General features: G+C 40.9%; 1 protein-coding gene across 4 annotated transcripts in view; it reads left to right on the top strand.

Annotated features, from left to right (window-relative positions):
• The window catches only part of usp45 (ubiquitin specific peptidase 45), a 36,250-nt gene extending 15,606 nt beyond the window's left edge, over positions 1 to 20,644 (top strand). For 2 of the 4 annotated variants that reach the window (XM_035163384.2, XM_035163382.2), the window contains exons 7-18: positions 984 to 1,079; positions 2,401 to 2,531; positions 9,339 to 9,426; positions 11,701 to 11,782; positions 12,306 to 12,397; positions 12,976 to 13,032; positions 13,121 to 13,252; positions 14,620 to 15,292; positions 16,026 to 16,123; positions 16,317 to 16,403; positions 16,612 to 16,756; positions 17,677 to 20,644. In XM_035163384.2, the coding sequence (XP_035019275.1) occupies positions 984 to 1,079; positions 2,401 to 2,531; positions 9,339 to 9,426; positions 11,701 to 11,782; positions 12,306 to 12,397; positions 12,976 to 13,032; positions 13,121 to 13,252; positions 14,620 to 15,292; positions 16,026 to 16,123; positions 16,317 to 16,403; positions 16,612 to 16,756; positions 17,677 to 17,807 (1,812 nt within the window). In that variant the 3' untranslated portion in view covers positions 17,808 to 20,644. Of the gene's footprint in view, positions 1 to 983; positions 1,080 to 2,400; positions 2,532 to 9,338; positions 9,427 to 11,700; positions 11,783 to 12,305; positions 12,398 to 12,975; positions 13,033 to 13,120; positions 13,268 to 14,619; positions 15,293 to 16,025; positions 16,124 to 16,316; positions 16,404 to 16,611; positions 16,757 to 17,676 lie in introns of all 4 variants that reach the window. The other 2 variants (XM_035163381.2, XM_035163380.2) reach the window with 1 other exon arrangement.
• The last annotated feature ends 4,250 nt before the right edge of the window (positions 20,645 to 24,894 follow it).

Below are 24,894 nucleotides of genomic sequence, written 5' to 3'. Positions count from 1 at the left end.
TTACGTTCTCACAATGACTGATTGTAAACAGGTTAGACCTTGAGATCATTTTGGAGTATATTCAATGCAGCAGTAAAAGCAGTGCTGGCTTGGACACATTCACCTGCCCATGCATGAGTGGCACTCAGTTGGTGCAGAGCATGTTCACATACAACACAGCTATAGAGCCTCCCCAGTCTTTCTCTGGTCGTGTCATGGTGACTGCAAACTGACGTGCCTCTTCAACAATGAAGCTGTTTTTTCCCTCCATTTTGTTAATCACCCTCAGGGCCTTCCTCGTTGATTGAAATTCGAGTGAGCGCGCTTTACATGCTTTTCCCTCCCTCACCCTGTCTGTTTGTATTGTTTCCTTGAAAATTGCAATCTTTCTGGTGAAAACACATAATTGTCAAAGGATGAGTTGTGTCTGCATTCACAATGCCAGCTCCATTGTGTGTTTTCCATAGCAACTGTCTTCATTGCCAGGATGTGACAAAACAAATATCTCTTGAAAGCGAAGGAAAAGATGCTCCTCTAACATGAAGGGACAATGGCTGCTTCAGGCTACCTCCTCACCAAGGATCTCTACGTTTCAAACTCACAGATCCTAGACAGATTTGAAAGCCTCTTTCAGAGTAATGAACTCACCACACGATTTTTAATTCCGACTAAAATGTAGGTAACTCTCAACAAGGATATTTTAATTGACCATTGAATTGCCACAAACTACGTGTGGTAACGGTTTCTTATCTTTGAAGGATTATAAACGTTTTTTTGTAGTACCAGTGTTTATATTTTACTTGTCTAAGATATTGTTGTTGGCACTTTTTATTTGATAAATAGTAAGATATGACCAGTCTTATGCTCCACTGATTTCATAATGATTTTCAACTTCAGTGTCTTATCATACCTGAATACCTTTTCCCAATGCCATTCAATTCATTGTTAATTCATAATTAAGTTTTATGTGACATGGTGAAAATAATAGTATTCTATCCCCACAGAATTTATCCCAGACGCACATGCTGATTGAGCTCATCCAGGAAGTGAAGGAGAAAGGGTACAAGCTGAGGATCTGCCCCGCTGTGGACGCCAATCTGGTACATTTTTCTAGAATGTATTGTTTTCCTCTCAAAGTTTAGTCTTATTTAGCCAGACCACAGAGAGGGCAAACACTAATTATTTAGTGTAGGGTGCCACTTCTGCAGTGCCCAGTGTTAGATCCCAGTGTCCCCCAGTACAGGGGTTCCTGATCAGCTCTCTGTTATAAGGGTCCTAATTGCTGGCTCTAGAGGAATTTACCCAATTAGAATTTCACTGTAACTTATTTAAGCTGATTGGTAGGAGCCACACCTAGCTTCTAACTGCCTTCATCCAAACATCTACCCTACTTCCACTGGAAAAGTATTATACTGAATAGCTATGCTGACGACACCCAACTCTACATCTCCACCAAATCCATCACACCCGCCACTTACTCCACCCTCACAAACTGCCTCACAGATATAAAGACCTGAATGCAAGATAACTTTCTCACACTCAACAGCGTCAAATCTGAAAATCCTCATTGGCCCCAAATCAATCACCAACTCCTGCCACAATTTCTCCCTCTCCATCATGGCAGCTCTCCTCTCATGATCAGTGCACTTGGTAGGTGCTAGGGAATTATTTAGTGGCTTTGTAAGCCCCAAGGATCTGTTAAAATATTTGGCTAGAGTAACCTTTAAGAATCAGTAAGTTGTTCTAAAACATCCAAGTTCCCCATTTACTATCACACTGAAAGCATAAAACTAACGTCCACAACTTGTTAATTGAATCTGAATTTCTTATGTGTTGCATTTAATTAGCATGTGCAAGCATACAGCAATGATTAAAATCTCAAAAGTACAATTTAATGAAAAGAGTTAAAACTAAATTATTAAAAAGTAAAAAATTTAAAAGAGTAAAAAGTACTAAAAATAGTAAAAAGTAAAAATGTATAAAGGAGTAAAAAGTTAAATTAATAAAAACAGTAATTATGATTATATATACTTCAGCTTTAAGAGAACTAGCATAAATTTAGTGAGAAGTAGCCGACACCCTTTTCCAACCAGAACCTTATTTTGTTGAAAATTCCAAACTCAGTACAAAATTCTTCTTTTAAAGAGTTCAATTGTAATCTTCAAGCTTGTTGGCTATTTCTTTATTTTAAAGATTTTCCGCTCGTTGCATATTTTCCAAGTTGTAGATTTCTACTGTAGAAACTTTCTCTAAGTTGAGAAGAGTCCGTTTTCTCCGTTCTTTTGATTGTAGGCTGAGGAGGGGTCTTCGTCCAGTTGTGTGGAAAGGAGTCGTAGAAGCCATGCTTAATTGTTTGTCATTCCTGCCATAATATCCAATTTAGAAGTAAATTTTTCTTAATTTTGTCTCCACGTCTTCCAGAGTCTCTTGACAGTAACGCTGCCCAATCCAGAGCCCCTGACGGCAGCCATGTTTCTCTTCCTCCAGACCATGAAAGAACCAGGGAAAAGCCACGTCAATCCCAAGATCCTTTTCAACCAGCTCTGTCAGAAGTAAGGCACTACTCCTTATCTTCCTTTCACCATAGATCAACTTATTTGTAAGTGCTCATGCAATGAAAATGTTTGGGTATCCTAATGCATAGCTTAAGTGTGGATGATACCTGCGGCATTAATTGGGAAGGGTTAAACAGTAGGAAGTCAACAGTTTTTTTTTTATTAATATAAAACTCAACTCTTTGTTTCTATGCCTCCGGCGACAGCCCTTGGCTGAAGGCATTATGTTTTGGGGTTGTTCCTTCCCATTCTCATGAATGCAATATCTCAAATCTTTCAAGAGGAAATTTCTTCAAGAGGATGAACTCATTTGATTTTGGTTGTAAGAGGTTCAAGGTCACAGTGACCTCACGTTGGTGTGAATGTGATGCAAAGGTAAATGTCACGGTGGACTCAAAAAACATGTTTTGGCCTTTTGAATGTGATATCTCAAGACTACCTAAAGGTATAGTTCACCGAAAAATGAAAATTCACTCACTCATCTACTCACCACTATGCCGATGGAGGGGTGGGTGAAGCGTTTGAGTCCACAAAACATTTCTGGACTCTCAGGGGTAAACTTTATTGAAGCAGAGTCCAATACAATTGAAGTCAATGGTGACCTAGAATTCAGACGTAATAAAACACAACATGCCTTCAAACTGCTCGTGTGGTGTCATCCAAGTGTCCGCAAGCCCCGACATTCATATTCGACTCGAAACACGGTCATTTACACCGAGTTTTAAGCCTTGCCGACACTTGGATGACACCACAGGAGCAGTATAGAGGCATTTTCCTTTGAAATAATTCACTGCATGTTTACACATGTCATAATTAACATCAGTGTATATGAAGAATAGTGGCATTCATTTTTTTCTCTGGAGGGTCATGCCCCCGGACCCCAGTGGCTGGTTGATTCAGAATTCAGATTCAGAAAGCCCTGAATCTGTATGCAGATATTTGACCTCAGGGTCAGTGAAGTCGTCAAACTGTGCCATTGCAGTTCCCCATAATAACAACAGCAACACATAATAGCGGAGCCACAGCTTAACACCCCCTCACTGTGGCAGTGACCATTTCAACCAGCCAGACCCAGGAAGCACCTGGTCGCAAGCTGAATGCCTTTCACACACTTTAATCTCAACATACAGCAGTGGACCATGGTAAATGCTGAGCAGCAGCTAGGTATTTGTAGTTCTTTCTGCTACTTGCCACACTGCTGTACCACCTGTGTCATGTTTGATCCAGCACAAGGTCTAACAGGCTGTGTGACAGGCAGAATCATGGCTCCACTTTTGTGTACTGGGCAGTTGGTTTTCTCTCTTTTATGAACAGTGTGAATGTTTGGTCGGCTGGGTTCTTCTTTGAGCATGGTGCACTGCTGGTTGGGTCCACCCTTTGTGTGTGTATGTGAGATAGTGGGTTGGTGGGGGTGTTGTGCACTGTTGAAGTGCAGGTGGGTGAGCAGGGCATTTAATGTTGGATGACTGGGTACATCTCTGGTATGGCTTTGAAAGTTATTCTGGTACCGAGCTTTTATCTCTCTGTGTGTGTGTGTGTGTGTGTGTGTGTGTGTGTGTGTGTGTGTGTGTGTGTGTGTGTGTGCGTGTGCGTGCTGCCTCACCTGGTACCACCTCAGCGTACAGAACACATGCAGGCAATTGTGCATTCAGACAGCAAGCATCGCACACACCTTTAAGCACTCACGCGTGGTATTTCAAGTAGGGTTAATCTATTCCACTGACATGCATTTGAATAGAGATGTGACTATTACCCATATGGTACCACAAGTGACCAATTGTTAGGGCCATTTTGTAGATCCTCCTTACAGTAAATGTAAAAATCAAGACTTAATATGCTGAAGAAAAAAGAATTCAGTTTTCAGAATTAACTCAAACATTTGATACACGCCCTTTTAATATTTTTTCAGCATTTTCCTGAAGTTGATGTCACAGATATAGAGCTGGTTTGATAATGATGATCGACAAAACATTTTTTAAACTTTAATCTTCAGTTATTCACTGGAGCGGCAAACATCCAAGTCAATATCGGGTGGTACAATTCATTTAGCATCTTTTGCCAAAAATTCATCAGTGGTGAGTGTTTCTCTTTGACCTTGTTTGTTTCCTGAAAAGTGTAGTTTTATCGAGAGAGCAGCGCTGAGGAGGAAAAGAGCAGCAGGGGAAAAAAAATAGTAATTTTTCACTGTGAAAGTACCTCAAAATCTGGATGGACAATGTGTTGGGTTACTGGGTTCTCGAATGGACTGTTATTTGCAAAAGCTATTCAAAAATGTCTTATTTTTACATGATTGTTAATTCTCTTTGAGATTTAGAAAGAAAACATGAAATCTTGAAGCAGAAGGTCGGCGGTTTGATTCCGGTATACCCCATCTGCATGCCGAATTCTCCTTTGGCCAGATACTGAACCCGGAATTGCCCCTCAAAGAAAAAGTGCTGCCCATAGATTTACTGTATGAATGTATGTGTGAATGGCAATAAACTGTACTGTAGAGCATTATCATCATCATAATATTTTGATATTTTTGAGTGTGTATAATTTGGTCTAATTTGATCTGACTTAATTAAATGTGGTTTCATAAGGGAACCTCACAAAATCTTGGCTTTAATTTTTTTTACTAGTGATACTGTTTCAATCAATTCTGCTTGTTATAACAATTTGGATGAATTCTGGCATCTCTAATAACTTTTAGGCTGGAATATTTTCTTGCATGTTACTAAATCAATGCATGCGTTAATATTGATCTTTAGATTAAATATAAATATGACAGCTTTGACCATTCAGTTTGTTTTTATTACCTCTCTGTAACAATGATTGGCTCTTCAGTTTTAACAGGACTGTGAAAGCTATTCTGTGTATTTTGAAAGTTCAGTTTACGAAAGTACGTCTCTCAAGGTCTCATTCACTCATATACTAACATCCACACAGTGTGAGTGATTACAGCTGCATTCTGAACGAGGCTGAGCTTTTCCATGTTTCTCTTTTAGACTCCTCCACACAGCAGCTAGTCCACATTCAGTCATGTCTAAAGCTTTGCGTTGAAATGACAGGGTCAAGAACTGCTCCTGTGGACTGGGACATTTCTCTCCGTTGTAGTGACCTTTAAGATGGCTGCACTCTGTAAATGTAGCCTGTCATCTTCACTTGTCACCGCTAGCTCTTGTCGCTCCAAGAGGGTTGGGTCCGCCCTTGACCCGAGGAAAGCGACAGCGCTTTTCCATTTCTCTTTTACTGTGTAATCCAGTGTGTTTGTGCTGGCAGGCAGGTTAATGAAAGCTTTTTTGGCTCAGATCAGGGTCAGTCTGAGTGTTTATGTGCAACACTGGAGCCTGATCGAGCCCAGTTTTGTGCAAGTGTATGTGTGTTTCCCCATGTGTGTGTGCACATGTGTTTGACCTCAACCAGCTGAGTACCCCACAGCCTGCCTCCTCTGCTCCTCTGGCCTGCGGAAGTGGTCTGGTCTGTGCTCACACTCGTGCCAAGCTATGTGGGTTGGATGGTCAGCACCACACTCTCTATCTGGTGCCAGGGAGGGTCCCGGTCTGCAGTCTAAGCTCATCTGGGGAAAACATCATTTAATTACAGGGTCAAATAATTTTCCACCTATAGGAACAGGAAGTCAGGGTTCATAGTCTCGTACAGGTTGTCTATATTAGGTAAATTAATTATTTGTGCTCTCCATGCATGTCAAATGTATACATTGACATATTACTCTCAAGAACTGATTAATTATTAGGACGGCCACTGGACTTGTATATTACAAAAAATGAAAGGTATGCTGGCACATACCTACATAAATACAGATAACATGCACACACCGAGGTAGGGCCAGTCTGCTGATGAGGAAAAATAAAACCTGTGAAAACAAATACATTTTTAAAAAGTACTAAGTCATTTAACTTCCGTCGGATGTTGTAAGTGCTGGAGATTTGGAATTGGCTCCAGCCCGGCTGCAGCCCTCAAAAGGATAAGCAGTGTAAATAATGGATGGGTGGAAGTCTGGATGCAGCAACAGGTCGCCGAAACTTATGTGTGTGCATGTGTGCTGTCATTTCTGGTGTCATGACATCCCTATTGTTACACCTTTTACTATTCATCATCTTTTATTTATTTCCTGGCATGTCTCCCTTGGGTGAGACACAAATGAGGTCACTGGTTACTGATGTCATTTCTAATGACTCAAATTCAAACATTTAGATATGTCTGATGTTTCATGTTTTTTTCTGCTGATCACCAACTCACTCACACTCTTCACAGTTGTAATGTTTTTATTGAGGGTAAATGTTATTTTAAAAAAAAAAAAATGTAACAGCGGTTAAGTGTTTTGTTTTTGGATTTAGTTAAAAGAAGAAATTAATAAACTACTTTGCGTGCATTTTTTTTCTATTTACATATTGGTATGCAGACTAAGTCAGATATGCCCAGCACATGCCACTATTTATCCCAAAAATATTTTTATGAACATATTGTTTGAGTCACATTTTTATAGTTCATGGCTGTAAGTGAGTAAATGTTGGATGAATTTATTTTTGTGAACTGTTGTGCGGGTACAGTGTTGTGTTCATCCGTGTGTGTTTTTGAGGAGGGGCTTGTGTGGTCTTGTGTCTGGTACTAACTCATCCGGCTATTAATTGTGTTAACACCGCAGCTGTTTGTATTGGCCAGATTGCGAGCAGCGCTACAGGGCCCTTCTGCTTCTCTCCACGGGGATGAGCTTCCAGACCTCCTCATTCCCACTGATCCCAACCAAGATTTTTCATTCATTCTGTGTCTGTTTTTCCTTTTTTCCCCCCGTTTCACTCATTTCATCTCTGTTTCCTTTATAAGTCTGTGTGTGTGTGAGTGTCTCTTTCTTGGGAAATAGACGACTAGTCAGCGGAACAAGAGGGAGACATTCCTTCACATGCTGTTAATTTTTAGAGCCGGCGAATAAATGGCATATGTGCTCCCCACCCCTCCATCCAACCCTCTCCATGTGTCTGCACGAACAGGGCATAAGAGTTGGAGATCGTGTCAGCATGTAGGGGGGGGGGGGCATTAGGCTCCTCCAGACCTCCTGGTTATAACCTGTGTTGAGGGCAGGTGGTTGGCCGTCTCTCCCCGAGCCTCGGATGTCCATTCTTGGGCCACGAGTCAGCTTGTCTCAAAGACTGGATTCATTTTATATGAATTATATTTTATAAGTAGGCTTAAGAATGAAATTATTTGGCTACAAAACACTGCATCCAAACCGTCATATAAAAAGACAACTAATATATTTATCCTAAGGTTGGACAATAAAACATTTCCAATGATAATCAATATATAACTTTCACAGATAGAAATATAACAACGGTTCACTATATATCGATATATTGCTTCGGTATTTTGTAAGCACAGTGAGGAGGGATAACGCATAATTGATCTACCTCAAATCTGCAAATTGTTTTGGTGTTAATTGAGTATTTATCATTCTCCTCTCGTAAATAAGAGTTTAAATGCACAACCGTCAGTCAGGAGGAGCAAAAATCTTACTTGAAACTTGAAAATAAATAATAACATGATATTTATCCTGATAATTATCGATATTGAATTAAAATATTTCTCTTGATACAATTTTTGGCCCTAATTTAAGCTATGCATATGCATTGTGTTAGAATGCTTAAAATGAAAGTTCTGTTATAAGAGTTTTATTAACAAAATCAGTCAATGTAATTTTTAATTTTAACATCTCGATGTTAAAGAAATGGATAAAGAAATTCATGGATCCACCCCTGATGCGGCTCCACACCAAAATTGAATGGGTTCTTACCTGACCCATACCTCATCCCTCCAAGTTTGTGGTAATCTGTCCAGTAGTTTTTGCGCCATCCTGCTAATTAACAAACAAACAGGGACATGGAGAAATAAATTTACAGCAAAAGTCAGTTACTTTTTGTTTACCCACCAATATTAATTGTTCAGAAAAGACATCATGGACAAAAAAACGAATATATCGATTGATTGCTACCAGTCTTCTGCTATGTCAAAGAATGGGTCATCAGAATTCCCTTTTACAACTGTCCTGTCAAACCAAATAGTGTTTTCCTTGCCAAAATGACTGACGATCCATTAATTGTGGACCCTGAAGACCACTGGTCATGAAGTACCAGTAAAGGACCTCCATAGAGCTGTTAGATGGAGTTAACCCCCCAACATCATCAACATTTGACTGATGGCTCCTCTAACCACAAACGTGGTCCTTCACTGTGTACTGTGCCTGTCGGACCAACCTGTCCTGTGGTTATGTGGCTGGCTTGGCCCAACAGGTTGCGGTGGCTCTAGCCTTGGCTGCCCATCTGGCCCTGGCATCTGTCCTCACATCTGCTTCAGCGTGGACGGCCAGGGGACGGACCCAAGGAGAGCCTCCCCTCTAACCACCCTGGCATTCATGTACAGGATGGAGATCCAGCCCTGACAAATTGCTCAGCAAGTGATCATGGAAATAAATGCTGATAAGGAGCATGGGAGAGCTGTGATTTAACTATTGATTATTCCTGTCTGTGTTCTGTCTTTGTATTGAACCCTTATATTGTCAGCCTGGAACAAAGGCTATTCATAATCATTTTGTTCTTAAGTATGTTTCTTGAATTTTGCTCTTTTTGTAAAATCCCAACAATATACGTACGTGCTGTGCATGGAGAATGATAGCATGAGTACATTATTGCACATTTATGTCTCCTCCCTGCACAGAGATTTACATGGTCAGATTCCTCTCCTTCTCATTTCAAGAATTGCTGCATCTCTCGTTCTTGGCTTTCATCTGTTTTTCTTTTGTTGTTTTAGAGCTCCGCGTTTCAAGGGCTACCAGCAACAAGACAGCCAGGAGCTTCTGCATTACTTACTGGACTCCATACGAGTAGAGGAAACTAAAGTGAGCATACATCCAGTGCACAATTTACACACACTGCATGTCTGATATGATGACATCTCAAACTTGCCCGGGATCTTTCGACACCTTTTAAAATCTTTGAGGTGTTTGCTAATCTTTCATTCTTTGTGACAGAGAGATCCTTTAGGTTCTCTTGTTTCATGGTATTTGAAGTTTCTTTGCAGATACATTTAAAGAGGATACTGTATGTGCTGTACATGCAAAGTCAGGTCATTATAAACATGAGGCAGTCCAGGGTTTTAGAACTGAACTTGCTTTCATTTTTTAGCCATGCCAAAGCATCATGTTTATTATGGACTACACTGACCAGGCACCAATAATGAATTGGCAGAATTATCAAACATATACAGACTGTAACATATATCTATTTTTCTGTATAATCTTTTTTCAAAGCCAGTAATCTCAGCTGTGATTCTTATCACTGACATTTTTAGTCTCATCAACCCTCAATTTTGACAATTTATATGTTTTTGAAGATCAGTCAAGATCGAATTGTCCCTTAAACATTAAAAGCCATTTAATATCATAATGTAAGATGTGCGACTGCGTGTTTGTGGGTGGCTGTGTGCACTCACACAGCCCAGTGGCTCTTTTTTGCACGGCTTGCCAGTTTTTGTGTTTCAACCTTATGGTGCCATGTTTTTTGGCAAGCACAGAGAGCAACCACCCCCCACCCCGACCCTTCACAGGGCAATTAGGAGACCCCACAGCAGAGCTGGCCCCTGTGGCCCCACCAGTGGCTACGTGAACCAAGGAGGAGAAGTTAGCGGGTGTGTTTAGTGGTCAGCCGCAGGCCCAGGAGGGGCCGCAGGCTGGGCTCGCCGCTTCCATTCAAACTTGTGAACGCTGACAGTTGTGCCACTTAGAGGACTTGCAAGTGGCACGACCGGCATCATTGTGTGATCTTGGGAAACCCACAGCTGCTGAATGAGCTCCAGGGCTGTCCCATTGTGCTTGAGGGTCACCCACAGCCCCCTCCTGTACACACACAAAAACACACGCGCACATACTCATCAGCCTGTCTCCCAATCCAATCAAGAAGGTGAAGAGGGAGGGGGTACGGCCTTCCCTATTCATTCACTCAGAAATTAATTTATACAACCAAGCACATTCAGAGATACAGTCACATTTTAGATACAGTGATGATTATTTTTTTTAATGAACACATCATTTTTATTAAAAAAGTTTCCACTCAAGCATTTAGCAAACCTGACACAACCATGTTGTTTTCAAGCCTGCATCAATTCATCCATAACTTGCAAGCTTGAAAAAAAAAAATAAAGACTATGATCATGAATAGAATCATGAAGTAAAACAAATGCAGAAAAATGAATATACTCACACTGGCCTGTGTGTATTAGTGTGTGTGTATGTGATCGCCAGAGAGAGAGACTGGGTGGTAACAACCTTTTAGATGCCCTAAGTGTTTGTGTTGATTGGCCATTAGTATCAGAGATCTAAATATGCTAATATGGCCCCAGTCAATTATCACCAATTAGCTGAGACGGTAGGTCTTACTCTCTCAGGGCATGGACTGTCCTTCTTCACCCGTCTTCATTTTAGTTTCCACCCCTGCACCCTTATACCAGCAACCCTCTCCACCCTCCCCCAGCCCCACAGCCCATCCTGTGTGGGGCAGTGCACAGTGCTACTTTGGGGAAGGGGGAGAAAAGGGGCAGCGTGGGGGTTACTGGTAATTAATTAGTGGGAGAGCCTCCGCCTGGTTTTGGCTGTGCTGACTGAGTGGGGTGCAGACTGGCCGGGCTGGGATTAACAGGGCTTTTTGACCTAAATAGCCAGTCCAGTGCGTGGGTCCCGGGACAATGGGGCTGACTGGTTTCGACCGCAGACACAGACCATGGCCAATTATCTATTGATTGGTGATTTACTGTGGCTGTGCCTCTTCACAGCTCCCTCACCAACACACTCACTGACCATGTCACCTTCAATAAGTAGGCCCTGTCAAGAACTTCTACACACACACAAACATGCACAGTTAATTATTAGATTTACATGTTAATGTCTTTAGACAGCACAATAATTATTTTACACAAATGATGCTTATTATAGGTAAACCTGTCAGTCTCAGATATCGGCCATACTGTGATATGTCAGTAATGGATGTAATAGAGAGAATTCTATAGAGATGCAGTAAAACCTGCAGAGTGAAATTTCCTTTAATTTATATAATTATTTTTCGCATTAATGAATGTCACTTAAACCCTGCGCCGTTTTTTGTGTGTTTTCTTTGTCCAGCGGGTGAGGGCAGGCATTCTGAAGGCCTTCAACAATCCCACAGAGAAGACAGCAGACGATGAGACCAAACGCCAAGTCAAAGGTTCACATGCATTCTGCACTCCACTGATAACCAAGATCAACAGTTCCACCTTGTGGCAGTGAATGTAAATACAGCTCAGAGATTGATCGGGCAGAGGATAGGTTTTAATGGAGGAGGAGAAGAGAACAGTACAGTCTGTTAGGTGATCTTTTGACTTGTACATGCTAATTTTTAAAATGAATAATCAAGGAAAATCTGTGTATAACCCTGCTTAATGCCTGATGAACTTTGACTTTTGGCCTGTTTTTTGCTTTTAACATACCTACGAATTAAAACGATTTATTTTGTAAATCTTTGTGATCACAATTTCCTACATACAATAGTCCTACATCAACATTGTTTAGTCTTGACTTGGTAAATGCCACTGATTCACAGCATTTCGTGGGAAAGAATGGTCACATTATCGGTTAAATTATAGTGTTTGATGATCATAGAACAACAAATAAAATTGGTAACATATAATTAGTAGTCAACCATTGTTCACATTTATGATTAATCTATAACTGTCTTTCTTTTCCACCAGCATACGGGAAGGAAGGTGTGAAGATGAACTTTGTTGACCGCATCTTTGTAGGCGAGCTGACCAACACAATTATGTGTGAAGAGTGTGAGCATGTAAGTATGTATGGGTGAATTATAACAAAGCATCTGAAAAGTCAGTATTGTTGTCTATGGAACACAGCAGGGTCGATAAGTCTCTTGTTTCGGTGCAGTATGTACGTAAATATCTGTGTGTGTGTGTGTGTATAGATGCACTGGCATTCTCCATTATAGTCTTAAATTTGTGCATATTTTAATACAACTAACATTAAGTTTCCATTTCTCACATTGACGCAGACCAGAAAAAAACAACAAGAAATCTGTCAGAGAGAACTGAACAGAAATAAACAGAAGGAAAAAAAAAAGAAGCACTTCAAGGACCAGCTCAAACACCAACTGTTTGCAGCAGGCGTTTACAATGAAATGTCTGAGCTGTGGGTTGTTAACAAAGCACTATGCAAACTAGAATATCCTTGAAGGTAGAGAGTACCAGGTGTGGAGCTGGAGAGGAAAAAGCAGAGAAACAGCTGCTTCCCACATTTCTTCTTAGACCTGTTGAAAATGTGCAGCAGACGTTTTGCTGCCTATAATTTCTGACTTTTAAGAAAGATAATATATGCATACACTGACTTAAGATGCAATTCTTTTTCCAGATCTCCACAGTGAAGGAGGCTTTCATAGACATCTCCTTACCCATCATAGAGGAGAGGGTGAGCTGTCAAAACTGCTTTCAAGAATAAACAGTAGAATTGGATGTGTGCGGTGTTTTCACAGATAATGCGTTGTTGTTGTGTTCAGATGTCAAAACCATCCAATCCTGGCAGGCTGGGTAAGGGCAGCAAAGAGCAGGACGCCCACTCGGCTCACGCTGACCAGCTTCTTTCTGCAGCTCACTCTTCCAACCGAAACACCAGGAAGCTTAGTGGACAGGTCAGAGTGTGTATAGTATGTACTGGTGCACTAGTTGCTGTGCACCCTTTTTTCATGAAAATGTTTGCATCTTTTCTATTCACAGTCAGGCTTCCCATCTTGTTGGTTTGCCTGTTAGATCTGTTGTTCATCTCTTTGTGCATCTTACTTCATACAACGCTTTAAAGTGACATTTTATTTGTAATAATAAAAACATGGTGTCAAATAAACCATGGTGTTGGTAGTGGTAAGTTAGTACCCCATCTTATTTGTAAATATTTATCAAATGTGATATTTAACCTCTGAAGTATTTCACATCCATGGTTATTTCCAGTTTCCACATGGATTTAAACTGCACATATATTTGACATATGACACATCAGACTGAGCAACATAGAATAATTACAAGAAGGAGATTTGTTTGTTTTACCAAGCTGTCTTTTTCTATCTTTGTGAGAAGCTGTTTTCAGACATGAACTCAAGACAATGTCAGGAAAATTGGGTCTGCACATTTTCTGTGTTTTGCCTTTCACATATGAAGAATGCAGAAGGAGATTCTCCAGATCAGATGCATTCACAACAACAGGAACATGTCTGAAATAATCAGGCAAGGGGTGGCGTCTGAGTAGAGCATGCAGGAGGCCGGACATAACATTTACATTCCGCTTCTGAAACCATGTGTTTTTGTTTATGGCACATAAACACTAGCGTCAGCGTTCTGTGCGACTTCTGTGACACCTCTTTTTCGTCATTAGAAATTTGTATTCAATTTTTTTGTTTGTTTGTTTCTTTTAAGTTTTGCATCCGTCACCTGTTAGAAATGTCATTAACATGGCCACTCGCTTGTGAGGAATTTTGCAGACATTTTCCAGCTGCATTCTCACATGGGCTCACTCCCACATTTTACAAAGGGCGGGAAAAGTTTGGGAAAATGTCAGGAACAACTGACTTCTTGGACATTTGCATGTCTCCAGAAAGTTTCAAGACAATGTCCGGACTTCAGTGCCTGTCTGAAAGCAGCTTTATATAGATTCTTCATTGATAGATTCTTCATCCTTAGTGGTGCTCACAGTAGACTGTAGATTTGTAGTGATTTGTAAAGGGATTTTTGTAAGACATAGTATTTAAAACATCCCTTCCTCTTCTTTTGTGAAAATACTTTACACACGAATCCTTTGCATGGCTCTACTGGCAGTGTGGGAGCTTTTCTACACATTTGCGCTGTGTCAAAAATTGTGTACAAAAGTCTTGCGTCAGTAGGTGACCAAAACAACTTTCATGGCAAAATAAATCAATATCTTTCTTAAATATGAGGCCAACAAGTAAATTTCTGCTAATGAGTCTGCTATCTCTGAAAAGGGCTAATGTGCCTGTTCTCCTTTCCTCAGAAGCAGCAGACCAGAAGGGCATCGAGCTCTGTGGAGGAGAAGGGAGCAGGCTGTGGTGCGGAGCGACCAGAGGAGGAGGGGGTCGCTGGTGGATCAGCCCAAAGTGTCACAGTTTGCAAGATGGCCACTGCCGGCAGCCTATCAGACAGCAGTGAAAGAGACTCCGTTGCTCAGGACAGTAGTAATGACGCTGACAGTGAGGCCTCAGAGAGTGAGTGGGCCCCACACACCTTCTCCTCCAGCCACGGGCACGGGCATGCGTCCACCCCATCGTCCACTTCCACCCTCACTCCATCCCCTACACCCGTCTCTGCCTCCTCCCCCTTATCATCGTACTCCACGAGGCAGGGTGGCACTGTGGAGCAGCTAGTTACTGCAGTGTCTAAAGTCAACCTGGGCTTCGGCTCTGGGGACTGCTCACCTTCCACCATGCAATGTTCTCCAGAGGAGCAGGGAGAGGCACAGTCCCGAGATAACCTACACCATCACCAGCACCACCAGGGGGCCTTCCAGTCGCTGTCCCACAGTTACACCCCTAGCTCCAAGGAGTGCTCCATCCAGTCCTGCCTCCACCAGTTCACCTCTGTGGAGCTGCTGATGGGCAACAACAAGCTGCTGTGTGAGAGCTGCACTGAACGCAGACAGAAACAGCTGCGGAAGAGTAGCTCAGCTGGTAAGACCGAACATCCGGAACCACGGTGCAGAACTATGGGGATGAACAGTCAGTGGTCCTATTTAGGCCTGGTATTGACATTTGTCCTGAGAGAAGTGGTCAGAGAAAGGGAAAGCTGAGTCAGGAGGGACTGAATGGATGACTGAATGAATACGAGCAGCTATGAAGAAAGATTTTACCCATTTAAGGAAAGTATTAATAATTGTGTGGTGATGGGTGTTGATATTGTGGCAGTGGCTAAAAACAAATCAACAGACAGGATGAAATTGCATTCACACAGTGAAAAGAATGTGGCCACTTGGCACTGACCACTTGTGATCTGACCACTCAGGATGGATGTTAATATCAGGTATAAACAGGGTCAGTGTCGTCGACCTGTAAGTGACTGATGTTTCATGTAATACCATTATTAGTTATTTTACACTGCACATCTGATTATTACATCACAGGCTTTCTATAGGAAACTACAAAGTGATACTTCACCCAAAATCCATCTTTTAAATATCAAGATATCATTATCTTTAGGCTTGATTTTTGGCTGCGTAAAGTAGTTTTAACCTTCATGGAGCACTGCAGCTGTGGGAAACGTGAAATCGACCTAGTTTCTATGATCCTGTGATTATTATTTGTTCTTTAAAAAAAAGATTCATCACTTTGATTGTTTGGACAAAACAGAATTGATGTTTTAAAGGTTAAACCCGTCATTCCCGTGTGTTTTTTCTTGTTTGCATAGATAAGAAGTTGGAGAAGATTTACACCAGTGCCAGGAAGCAAATGCTGATATCCTCGCTGTCTCCAGTCATCACATTGCATCTTAAACGCTTCCACCAGGTTAGTAGCCACACACAGCCTTTTCATCACTTGCCAATTTAGCGAGCAGATATTCAAATGCTGTTAAAAGTATTTGATGCAGTTATCCATGTTTTTTTTGTTTTGTTTGTTTACTTATCCTTCACAATGATATAGAGGCTTGTGTTTTGGTCTTCAAGCCCAAGTGTGCACTGTTTTGTGTTTGTTTTTCAAGGCAGGGATGAACCTACGAAAGGTCAATCGTCATGTTGACTTCCCTCTGGTCTTGGATCTGGCTCCGTTCTGTTCAGCATCCTGCAAGGTATTAAGCAACAAATTCAAAAGTGAATGGATCTTGGTTTTTAAACTCTCTCATCCAGTTACCATATATTTCACTTTAAACATGCTAAAGCTGTCTGCCATTCCAGTTTATAATAAATGTCCTCGGTTGGTGCTGTTTCTGGAGATGTCATTCGCTGTTCCTTTTTTAAGCTCTTTTTTTTCTCATCCTTTTTTTACATTTCTTTTAGAACCTGGCGGCTGGTGAGCGTGTCCTCTACAGTCTGTATGGGATTGTGGAACATAGTGGCTCGATGAGGGGGGGGCACTACACTGCATATGTAAAAGTGCGCTCTACCCAGAGGAAAACAGATCAGCACCTCAGAAACCTATCAGGTCAGGGTTCAGCTCTCCTGAGCTCTTTTAAGAACTTTTATTTGTTTTCTGCATCCGCACGTTTGTGTAAAGTTGATGAAAGCAGTCAGAGGCCTCACTTCTTATAAGCTTGAAGATGTCAAAGGGCACAATGAATACAGGGTTTTGTGTTCTATAGATCCATGTTGTTTTTCTTTTTCTCTTCAGAGTGTCCAGATTTACAGAATAGAGCTGGAAGGTAGTTGGGAAAATCCAGGATGCAGTTGCTACTAACAAGCTACTGTCAGACTTGACACATTATAATTGAAACCATTGGTTGGTGCTGACAGAAAGTTCAGACATGTTATAATAACTCCTGACAGGCTGACTAGGTTTAATAAAATCTTCACCTCAGTTCAACATTATGTTGAAGCCAATAAAATGCAGAACTATCAGGTCTGTTAATGAGCAAGGGTGGCAAATTTACATCCACAGTAGCATCTTACCCAAAGTACTCAGGTCTCATTTACCTCAATTGGTGATGCAAAAATGTGTACAAAGAATTTCAGTGTGTTTTTTGTTGAAGCCCAGCAAGAAGCTGCCAAACCTCACTCCCAGCCTAGTGACAGCACACAGTTCTTTAGCTGATTCCATGCTCTCTGCCAGCTCACCTAATCCACATACACACACTCACACACCGACAGAACACTAGTGAGGTTTGGTTTAAAGTTTCTGTTGCTTTGCTGTGTTTTGCACTTCTCTGTTCTGTGAACAGGATTGTATAACCACGATTGCCAAACAATATGTGCAATACTACTTGATGTTTTTTTGTCTTGTTTTTTTTCCAATATTTTTCCATGACATCCCAGCTTCAAGACACACACAATGCCAATTTAGTGTTCTCTCATTGGTGGAAGCTTTTGCTCCATGACATTGACACTGACACATTGTGTATTTTTCAGGTGCGAGGGAGGCCAGCGGCAGCTCCCAGGGCCAGTGGGTGTACGTCAGTGATACCACCGTTCAAACAGTACCAGAGTCAAGGGTACTCAACTCTCAGGCATACTTGCTCTTTTATGAGGAAATGCTGTAATGTGACCAACAAAAGCAGTTGTCCATAAAAATATTTTACTTTGTATTGTTTTTTTTTTTGGTACAGCCTGTACAACTCCTCTTACTGTTCCTGTGAGTGGGTGGAGGGACGAAAAGGGAAAGGCTTCACTGTACACTCACTTTTCTTACAGAAGAAGAATAGCTATTGTACCATATCCAAACAAAATAGATATATAAAAGATGAACAGATGTTGAAATTATTGTTTTCTGCTTTGACATAGTCCTGATTTTCATTTGTTTCTATAATGAAAAATGCTACCCTTTTATAAGAAGGTTGGATAAGAGGAAAAATAAGATTATTGAACCTGAGCTAGCATTATCGTCTTTGTCCGTCTTTATCGTCTCTAGGCCACAATCATGTGCCTGAGATAGAAACTGCATGAAGGAGTTTGCTACAGTACCGAACAGGAAATAAGCAGTTATTGCATGCTAAACTGTCTTCAGCACTGACTAGTTGATGTCAATATAGTGTGTGTGTGTATATATGTGCGAGTGTATGCACATACACGTGTGTGGGTGAGGGAGAGACAGGAGAATGTAGTTTTAAGGTGCTGTGTGTAGCATTTTCTAATCAGTATATGACTGCCAGGTTAAATTGGCATACTTGGTATTATTAATATTAAAACTCAGGACCAGTGTAATAAAGATTGGCTCCTGTGTCAGAGCTCTACACAAAAAATGTCATAAAAGAAGGCACTGGCTACGACTTGGTGACAAACAGGCTTGATTGTATATTTTAATAATAGATAATGGTCGGTAAGAAATGGCAGAACAATGAATTCAGACATGTTCTGTTCCTTTACAGTAAAGACACAAGGACAAGTAGTAATATCAGTCATGACAGAGTTTATAATCATACATTTAAGAAACTCCACTGCTAACTAGGAGAGTCCGTACCTCTGCCAAGGCTGAACAATCCTACACATGATAATCAATTTCTTATAGTAGAAATAATAAAGACAAAGGGAAGTGGTCTGAAAACCTAAATCGCCCTTAATTTGCATCCGCTGACATTTTATTGTTTCTTTTCAGGACCAGGTCCCATCCGTCCACCAAGTTTGGTGGAAATGGGTTTAGTATCTGGGTTTCTTTCAGCCTATCTCTATTTAAGAGTGTGGTCTTTAAGTTTGAGAGCAGGACTTTGATTTCACGTTTAGATTTTGTAATGCTCTCACTCAATACCCTCCGCTCACACTCAAATAGCCCCTGCTTGTGCTGGTATTTGCTTTGCTTGTGCTCAAACTGCGCTTGCACTCATATATTTTGTTGCTTGGACAGATTTTCCAAGCTCCAGCTTCAGCTCTCTTCCTTGTGCTCACGCTGCTTCTGTTCACGCATGAAACGTCTGCTCTCGGATTTCTCCTCAGCTCTTGGACAGCTTGGCTGATTTTATTGTGCTGCCATCGTTGTGGGTGTGTTAGCTTTATGTCTTTGAGAGTCCCATACATACATTCATAAGTTCATGCACTGCCGCCCTCCATGGCTTTATTTACTCACCAACAACGAGGGTGGAACAATTTCATTTGTCATTACTACACCTGGTGCTCTGTTGGTTGGGGAATTTTGACAGACTTGTTGCACAAATAAATCCAAGAACAGAAGACAAAACCAGAGAGCAGAGGAAATATCCGAGAGCAGACGTTTGACCCGTCACAGAGGCAGCGTGAGTGCAAGGAGAAGAGCTGAAGGCTGATCTGAGTGCAAGCAACAAAATATCTGAGCATTGCAGAATCTGAACGTAAAATTGATAAGTCGTTAGATAATAAACAAACAGGACACAAGTTAATAACATCTCACAGTAGTTTACTTTACATCCTGAAATAGCTGCACACAGCTCCTTTTTAAAGAGTAGCACAACAGTTATTTTACAGCCTACTTTAAATGGATTGTTCTATTTTTCATCAGAATGTATGAATGTAAGACTATCAGTCAGTTACATTTGCCAAAGACGAGTTTTTGCGGCTGCACGTTAGAGCAGAAAATCCAAACCAAACGTGAGGTGTTTACTTCAGCCAGAGTTTTGTTAGCAGTAGTTCCTTCAATCAGTATCTCTGATTGTTTAGTGTTGCTGCACCGACAAACACGCCCGATGCTCATCAGCCCAACAAAGCACCTTGTTTGCCTTCCATTGTATTTCAGCTCTACTGTAACTCTGTGGGCGCACACACAAACCCATTAAGAAGCCCGACAAAAGAGTCAGCACTGCAACACTGACTCTTTATTCCCTAATATTATCAATAAGGTTGAGCAAAAACAAATATACATATAAAAGGCTTCAAGCCGTACTAGAAAATCACCTTTGATGTCATGTGCATGGGTTAATGTTCTCATGAATGTATTGCCTATTCTTGAAATGTCTGTCTCATGAACTGTTCGTCTTTTTCTATGAAAATATTTTAGATGAAACTTTTTTTTTTTTGATTGTTGGATTTTTGCCAAAACAGTGTAAGGGAAAGGGTTAAACATATGCATCACAGTCTAGAGGTTTGTTGTTTTCATTTTGAAATAAAGACAAACTCAGTGCCTATGCTAAGGTTTAAGAAACCTGTGCATGGTGAGAAGAAAAACATGCAGAGTCAAATGCAAAGAGGAACCTGTGGAATATTTATGTACAGTATAAATTACTGTAAGCAAAAATAATAATGACTTTATGTAATTGTACATACTAGAAGCTAGAAAATGTTGGTGCTTCAGGGTTTTTCCTCAAGACGGATGTTTGTTTCAGAAAGACATTTAATTTCAGCTTTGAAATAATAAACATTTTGAATGAGTATAACTACATACTGTATCAAAAATAAATCTAATTTATGAACTGAATATTTAACTTGCCTCTCTCTTTATGTTTAGCCTCACTTGTGCAACAGTGCTCGCGGACAAGATATCACAATAGACCTATTTTTTTCTTTCTTATTTTTCTTTGGAATTGATGTTGTTTTTTACTCAAAGCGAAACGTTGTCCACCATAGCTCTAGGCTGTCACTGCAGATCCCAGGGTGCCATATTCAGCCCTTCTCGGCCGGTGATCGGCCGTGACGGGTGCATAGCAGCACTGCTTCAGAACATGTCGCGAGCTGGTGAAGGGGAGGTGGGTGTCGAATCAAGAAAAGGGCAACGTCCAAGACCATCGCCTTACATGTCCTCTTGTTCCCACACGCTGTGACATTCCAGTCATGCTGCTGGAGCATTAAAGCAGGTTGTCACCACCGCCACCAACAAAGAGATCAAATCTTTTCTGAAATGTATTTGTCTATTTTTAAAGTGTGGCTCTGGGGTGTGCGTGTGTCTGTTTGGGGGGGGGGGGGGGTTGGCTCTAGCTCTAGGACATGATGTTGAAGCATTTAATTTGATTAATCTCACTTAATGAAAAGCACCCCACCCCCACCCCCCCTTTGTGAGACTGTTGTAAGAAACTAATAAGGTGGTGCTCGGATGCTCCACCACCAGCAGTGGGGGTTAAAATGTTGTGCTCTCACCACCACTGTCACTGTCAGTCTCACCTATCCTGACACCCCACTACATACGTACATTAACGCACAACATGGTAAACGCATGCAGAAACACCCTTACAATGCATGTGCCTCAGGCTTTGCTCTTCACACTAATCTAGCACCAACACTGCACATGATGGAGTGCTGACCGACACCTGCACAAGACCCTTGTTAAATATATTTCAGACATGTATTGGAAAACGGTGACCCCCAGTAAGGGCTGCAGAGCCACTGCACATCAGACGCCCCACCTAACACTAGGCTTTCATAATTCAATTCAATTTCAATTCCCTTTTATGTGAATAGCGCCAAATCACGGCATTCATTTCCTCAAGGTACTTAAGGTTGAGGCCTTCAAACATTATAGAGAAACACAACAGTTTCCACAATGGGAAAGCAGAGGCGCCTGTGGAGAGAAAAACTTAGAGGAGGTCCAAGACTTTTTGGTGATGTGATGAATCCGTTTTCTTTATCATTATTCAAAGGAAATAAATTGATGCACATCATAAATTAAAATGCTCAGGATCTGAGGGTGGCTTCTGGTTTCTTGTCAAATTTATTTTTACTGTTTCAGTTGATATTGCGGAGTGGTGGAGGAAGTATAGAGATATGTAGAGTAAAAGTTGCAATACCATCATGTAAAATTCTCCATCACAAGCAAAAAATATAACATTTAAAATTTTACTTCAGTAAAAATTAAAAGCGATATCCACAGCAAAATGTAAAGTATCACGTAATTATGTTAAAAAACTAGAATATGCCTCTGCCAACCAGCACAGTTTGCATACATTTCTTCCCTGATTCATATAAGGTCACTGTGACCTTTGACCACTGAAATCTATTCAGTTCTCATCTGTGAGTGTAAGAGAAGGTTTGTGTCAAATCTGAAGAAATTTCTCCAAGGTCTATCTGAGCCGTGGTGTTCACAAAACCAAAGATATGTTTTGTCAGGTATCAGCGACCTTGACCTCTGACCTCTGTCTACCAAAATCTAACCAGTTCTTCTTTGGGTCTAATTGAATGTTTGTATTAAGATTGTAGAAATTCCCTAAAGGTGTTCTCGAGATATCTAATTCACAAAAATGGAACGGACAGAGGGACATTCGTACGTACTTGACAAACAACCCAAAAATATACTGCCTCTGGCCACTGGCTGTCGCCGGAGCGGAGGCATACTTAAAGTACTTATCAGGTGGTATAATAAGACTCCGGTTATAGTATTGGAATAAATATTTCTGATGGATTACTGCGCATGCAACATTTTAATTTTGTATTCAGTTGAATTTTAACTAAAGTGTAAAACTCAGTGTTATATCTTGTTCTCTGATCTAAGGATTTGAAGTATTTTGTTACTTTCAACTACTCTGCATATTTTAAACACACTGAACTTAATTAGCGTATAATTACCTGATGTTTTCTCAGATGCACTTCTAAAGTTTGTGTGCGCTTGACACCAAAATAAGTTGGCATCTCACCTCCGGCTTGTAGAGTCAAATTCATGAATTCTCTGTTCTCTTGATCATGATGTTTTATGTAATTTTATTAACACAAATCTCAAATACACAGAATGCATTATAAAGTACTTTATGAGGTTTAAGAGTTGCTTGTAGCATCTCCATCTTCAGCTGTTCAATCCCACCACCTCTCCCTCTCCTCTGTTTGTCTGCCCTTAAATGGGACACTGAGCTGCTGGGGGAGGAGAAATGCCAGAAGCCCTGCAGCATTTTTGAGATCATCTTCATCACCACCACCCATGGGCCAGGCAGTTTGGAAGTGGGCTGCTGCTGCTGCTGTGCTTTCGGGCTCTCTGTGTATTTCTGAGCCTGACTGATCATTTTGGTTTTGTTTTCTGTTGGTTACAGTCTTTCAAAGTTTGTTTTAAACCCCCTTCACAACGGCAAAGAGACAACCAGAGTCAACCACTGCACTTTAACTGAAAGATGTGTCAAATGTGACTCACTGAAACTGAGGAGGTGTGGTCGATGGTGAGCAGAGCAGCCGTCTAATTCCAAACACAGTGCCCCCCATCTTCCAACTGATGTTCACCTCTCAAACCTGAAAAAAGGAAAGAGGTATGAGGAGAAGACTGGACGTGTTCTCAGAGGAAATCTACTGTGAAGTCTTCTCAGGATTGTGGTCTTCGCAGACTGATGAGAGATCTGACGTCAAATTGCTCTGGCTCAAACTACCAGAGTATCCACCCACAGAGAAAACACAAGCTTCACCTCGACTGCTCTTCCTCCTCATACACACAGACTGCTGTGAGTGTGACATGAGCAGAGTTGAGGTCAGGTGTCATGCTGGACTGTGTGTGTGTACTTAAAGGCTCAATGTGTAGAATTTAGTGATATCTAGTGGTGAAGTTGCATGTTGCAGCTGAATACCCTTCACCTCACCCTCCCCTTCCAAACATGAAGGAGAACCTGTGGGAGCCTTCAGTTGTCATAAAAAATCTAAAGGTGTTTAATTTGTTCAGGACTACTGTAAAAAAAAACATAGAGAGCACCTGCTCCCGATGTAAATATAGAGTATTTAATAGAAAGGGACCATTCTAGGGTAAAAATTGTACAACAATTTGTACAAATTAGATGAAACACACTTGTGGAAACATCACTAGGATTATTTTATTTTCAATTTGTGCCAATAGATCCCTTTCACCTAAATCTTACACACTGAGCCTTTAAGGCATAAACCTTCCGGACTGAGGACATTTTGGCTGTTCCTCTTTTGTTTTTTTACAAAGGGCTGTTTGAAGGTTAAGACTTCCTTTTAAGGTTAGAACGGGTCTAGGTTGGAGTTAGAATGCAGCACTCTGAATGAGCGGGCATGGACACACAGGGACAGTGAGTGTTACAAGCCACTTAAAAACTCCATTATTAAAATAAAATGGATAAATAAATAAGTCAATAAAATAATTATTAGATTATATAGAAGGTTTAAAAGACCACAGGCAGCAGGAGTTTTAGTTTTTATAGAAATTCTCCAAACCTCCAGGGCCTCTTCCCTAGCTGTAAAATAAAGAAAGCTGAGGCATGTTGACATGACTATCTATGATAAACAATACTACATAACAGCAATAATAGATCAAAGATAATAAAAGTTCATTATAAGAGAGGTGTGCTTTGGATAAGTGTTATTTAAATCAATTAAGACCATCTGGTACAACTATATATCGACATATAGCTATATATACAGACATTAAGGTGTGATGGTTATAGGGGCGAGCAAGGGGTTGTGTGCGTGTGCGCGTGCGTGCGCGTGCTCAATTCAGTCACCAGTGCAATGAAACTCGCAGTGCCAATGATGCCTTTACGTGCCGCTCGTAATCTCCTGTGCTCGGTATGAAGAACGAAAAAGCAAAACTCCCCGGTCAAATTAACTGATTAATGAGTTTGCTTACTATATGGGATCTACTATCCTAAAGATAACTTTAATTTTTTGGTCTCCCATTTTTAAAAGCAGTGGGCTGATGATGCATTTCATGTTGCAGACCTGCAATGTCTATTATATGTGAAACGATAAATGCAACAAAATTTGGGAAAAGGTAAACGCTGAATAAGAGTGAGATACAAAATTCCC

Source organism: Hippoglossus stenolepis, chromosome 8 (assembly GCF_022539355.2).
Source record: "Hippoglossus stenolepis isolate QCI-W04-F060 chromosome 8, HSTE1.2, whole genome shotgun sequence".
Classification (NCBI taxonomy): domain Eukaryota; kingdom Metazoa; phylum Chordata; class Actinopteri; order Pleuronectiformes; family Pleuronectidae; genus Hippoglossus; species Hippoglossus stenolepis.
Note: the sequence above shows the minus strand (reverse complement) of the source record. Positions and strands in the feature narration are given on the sequence as shown.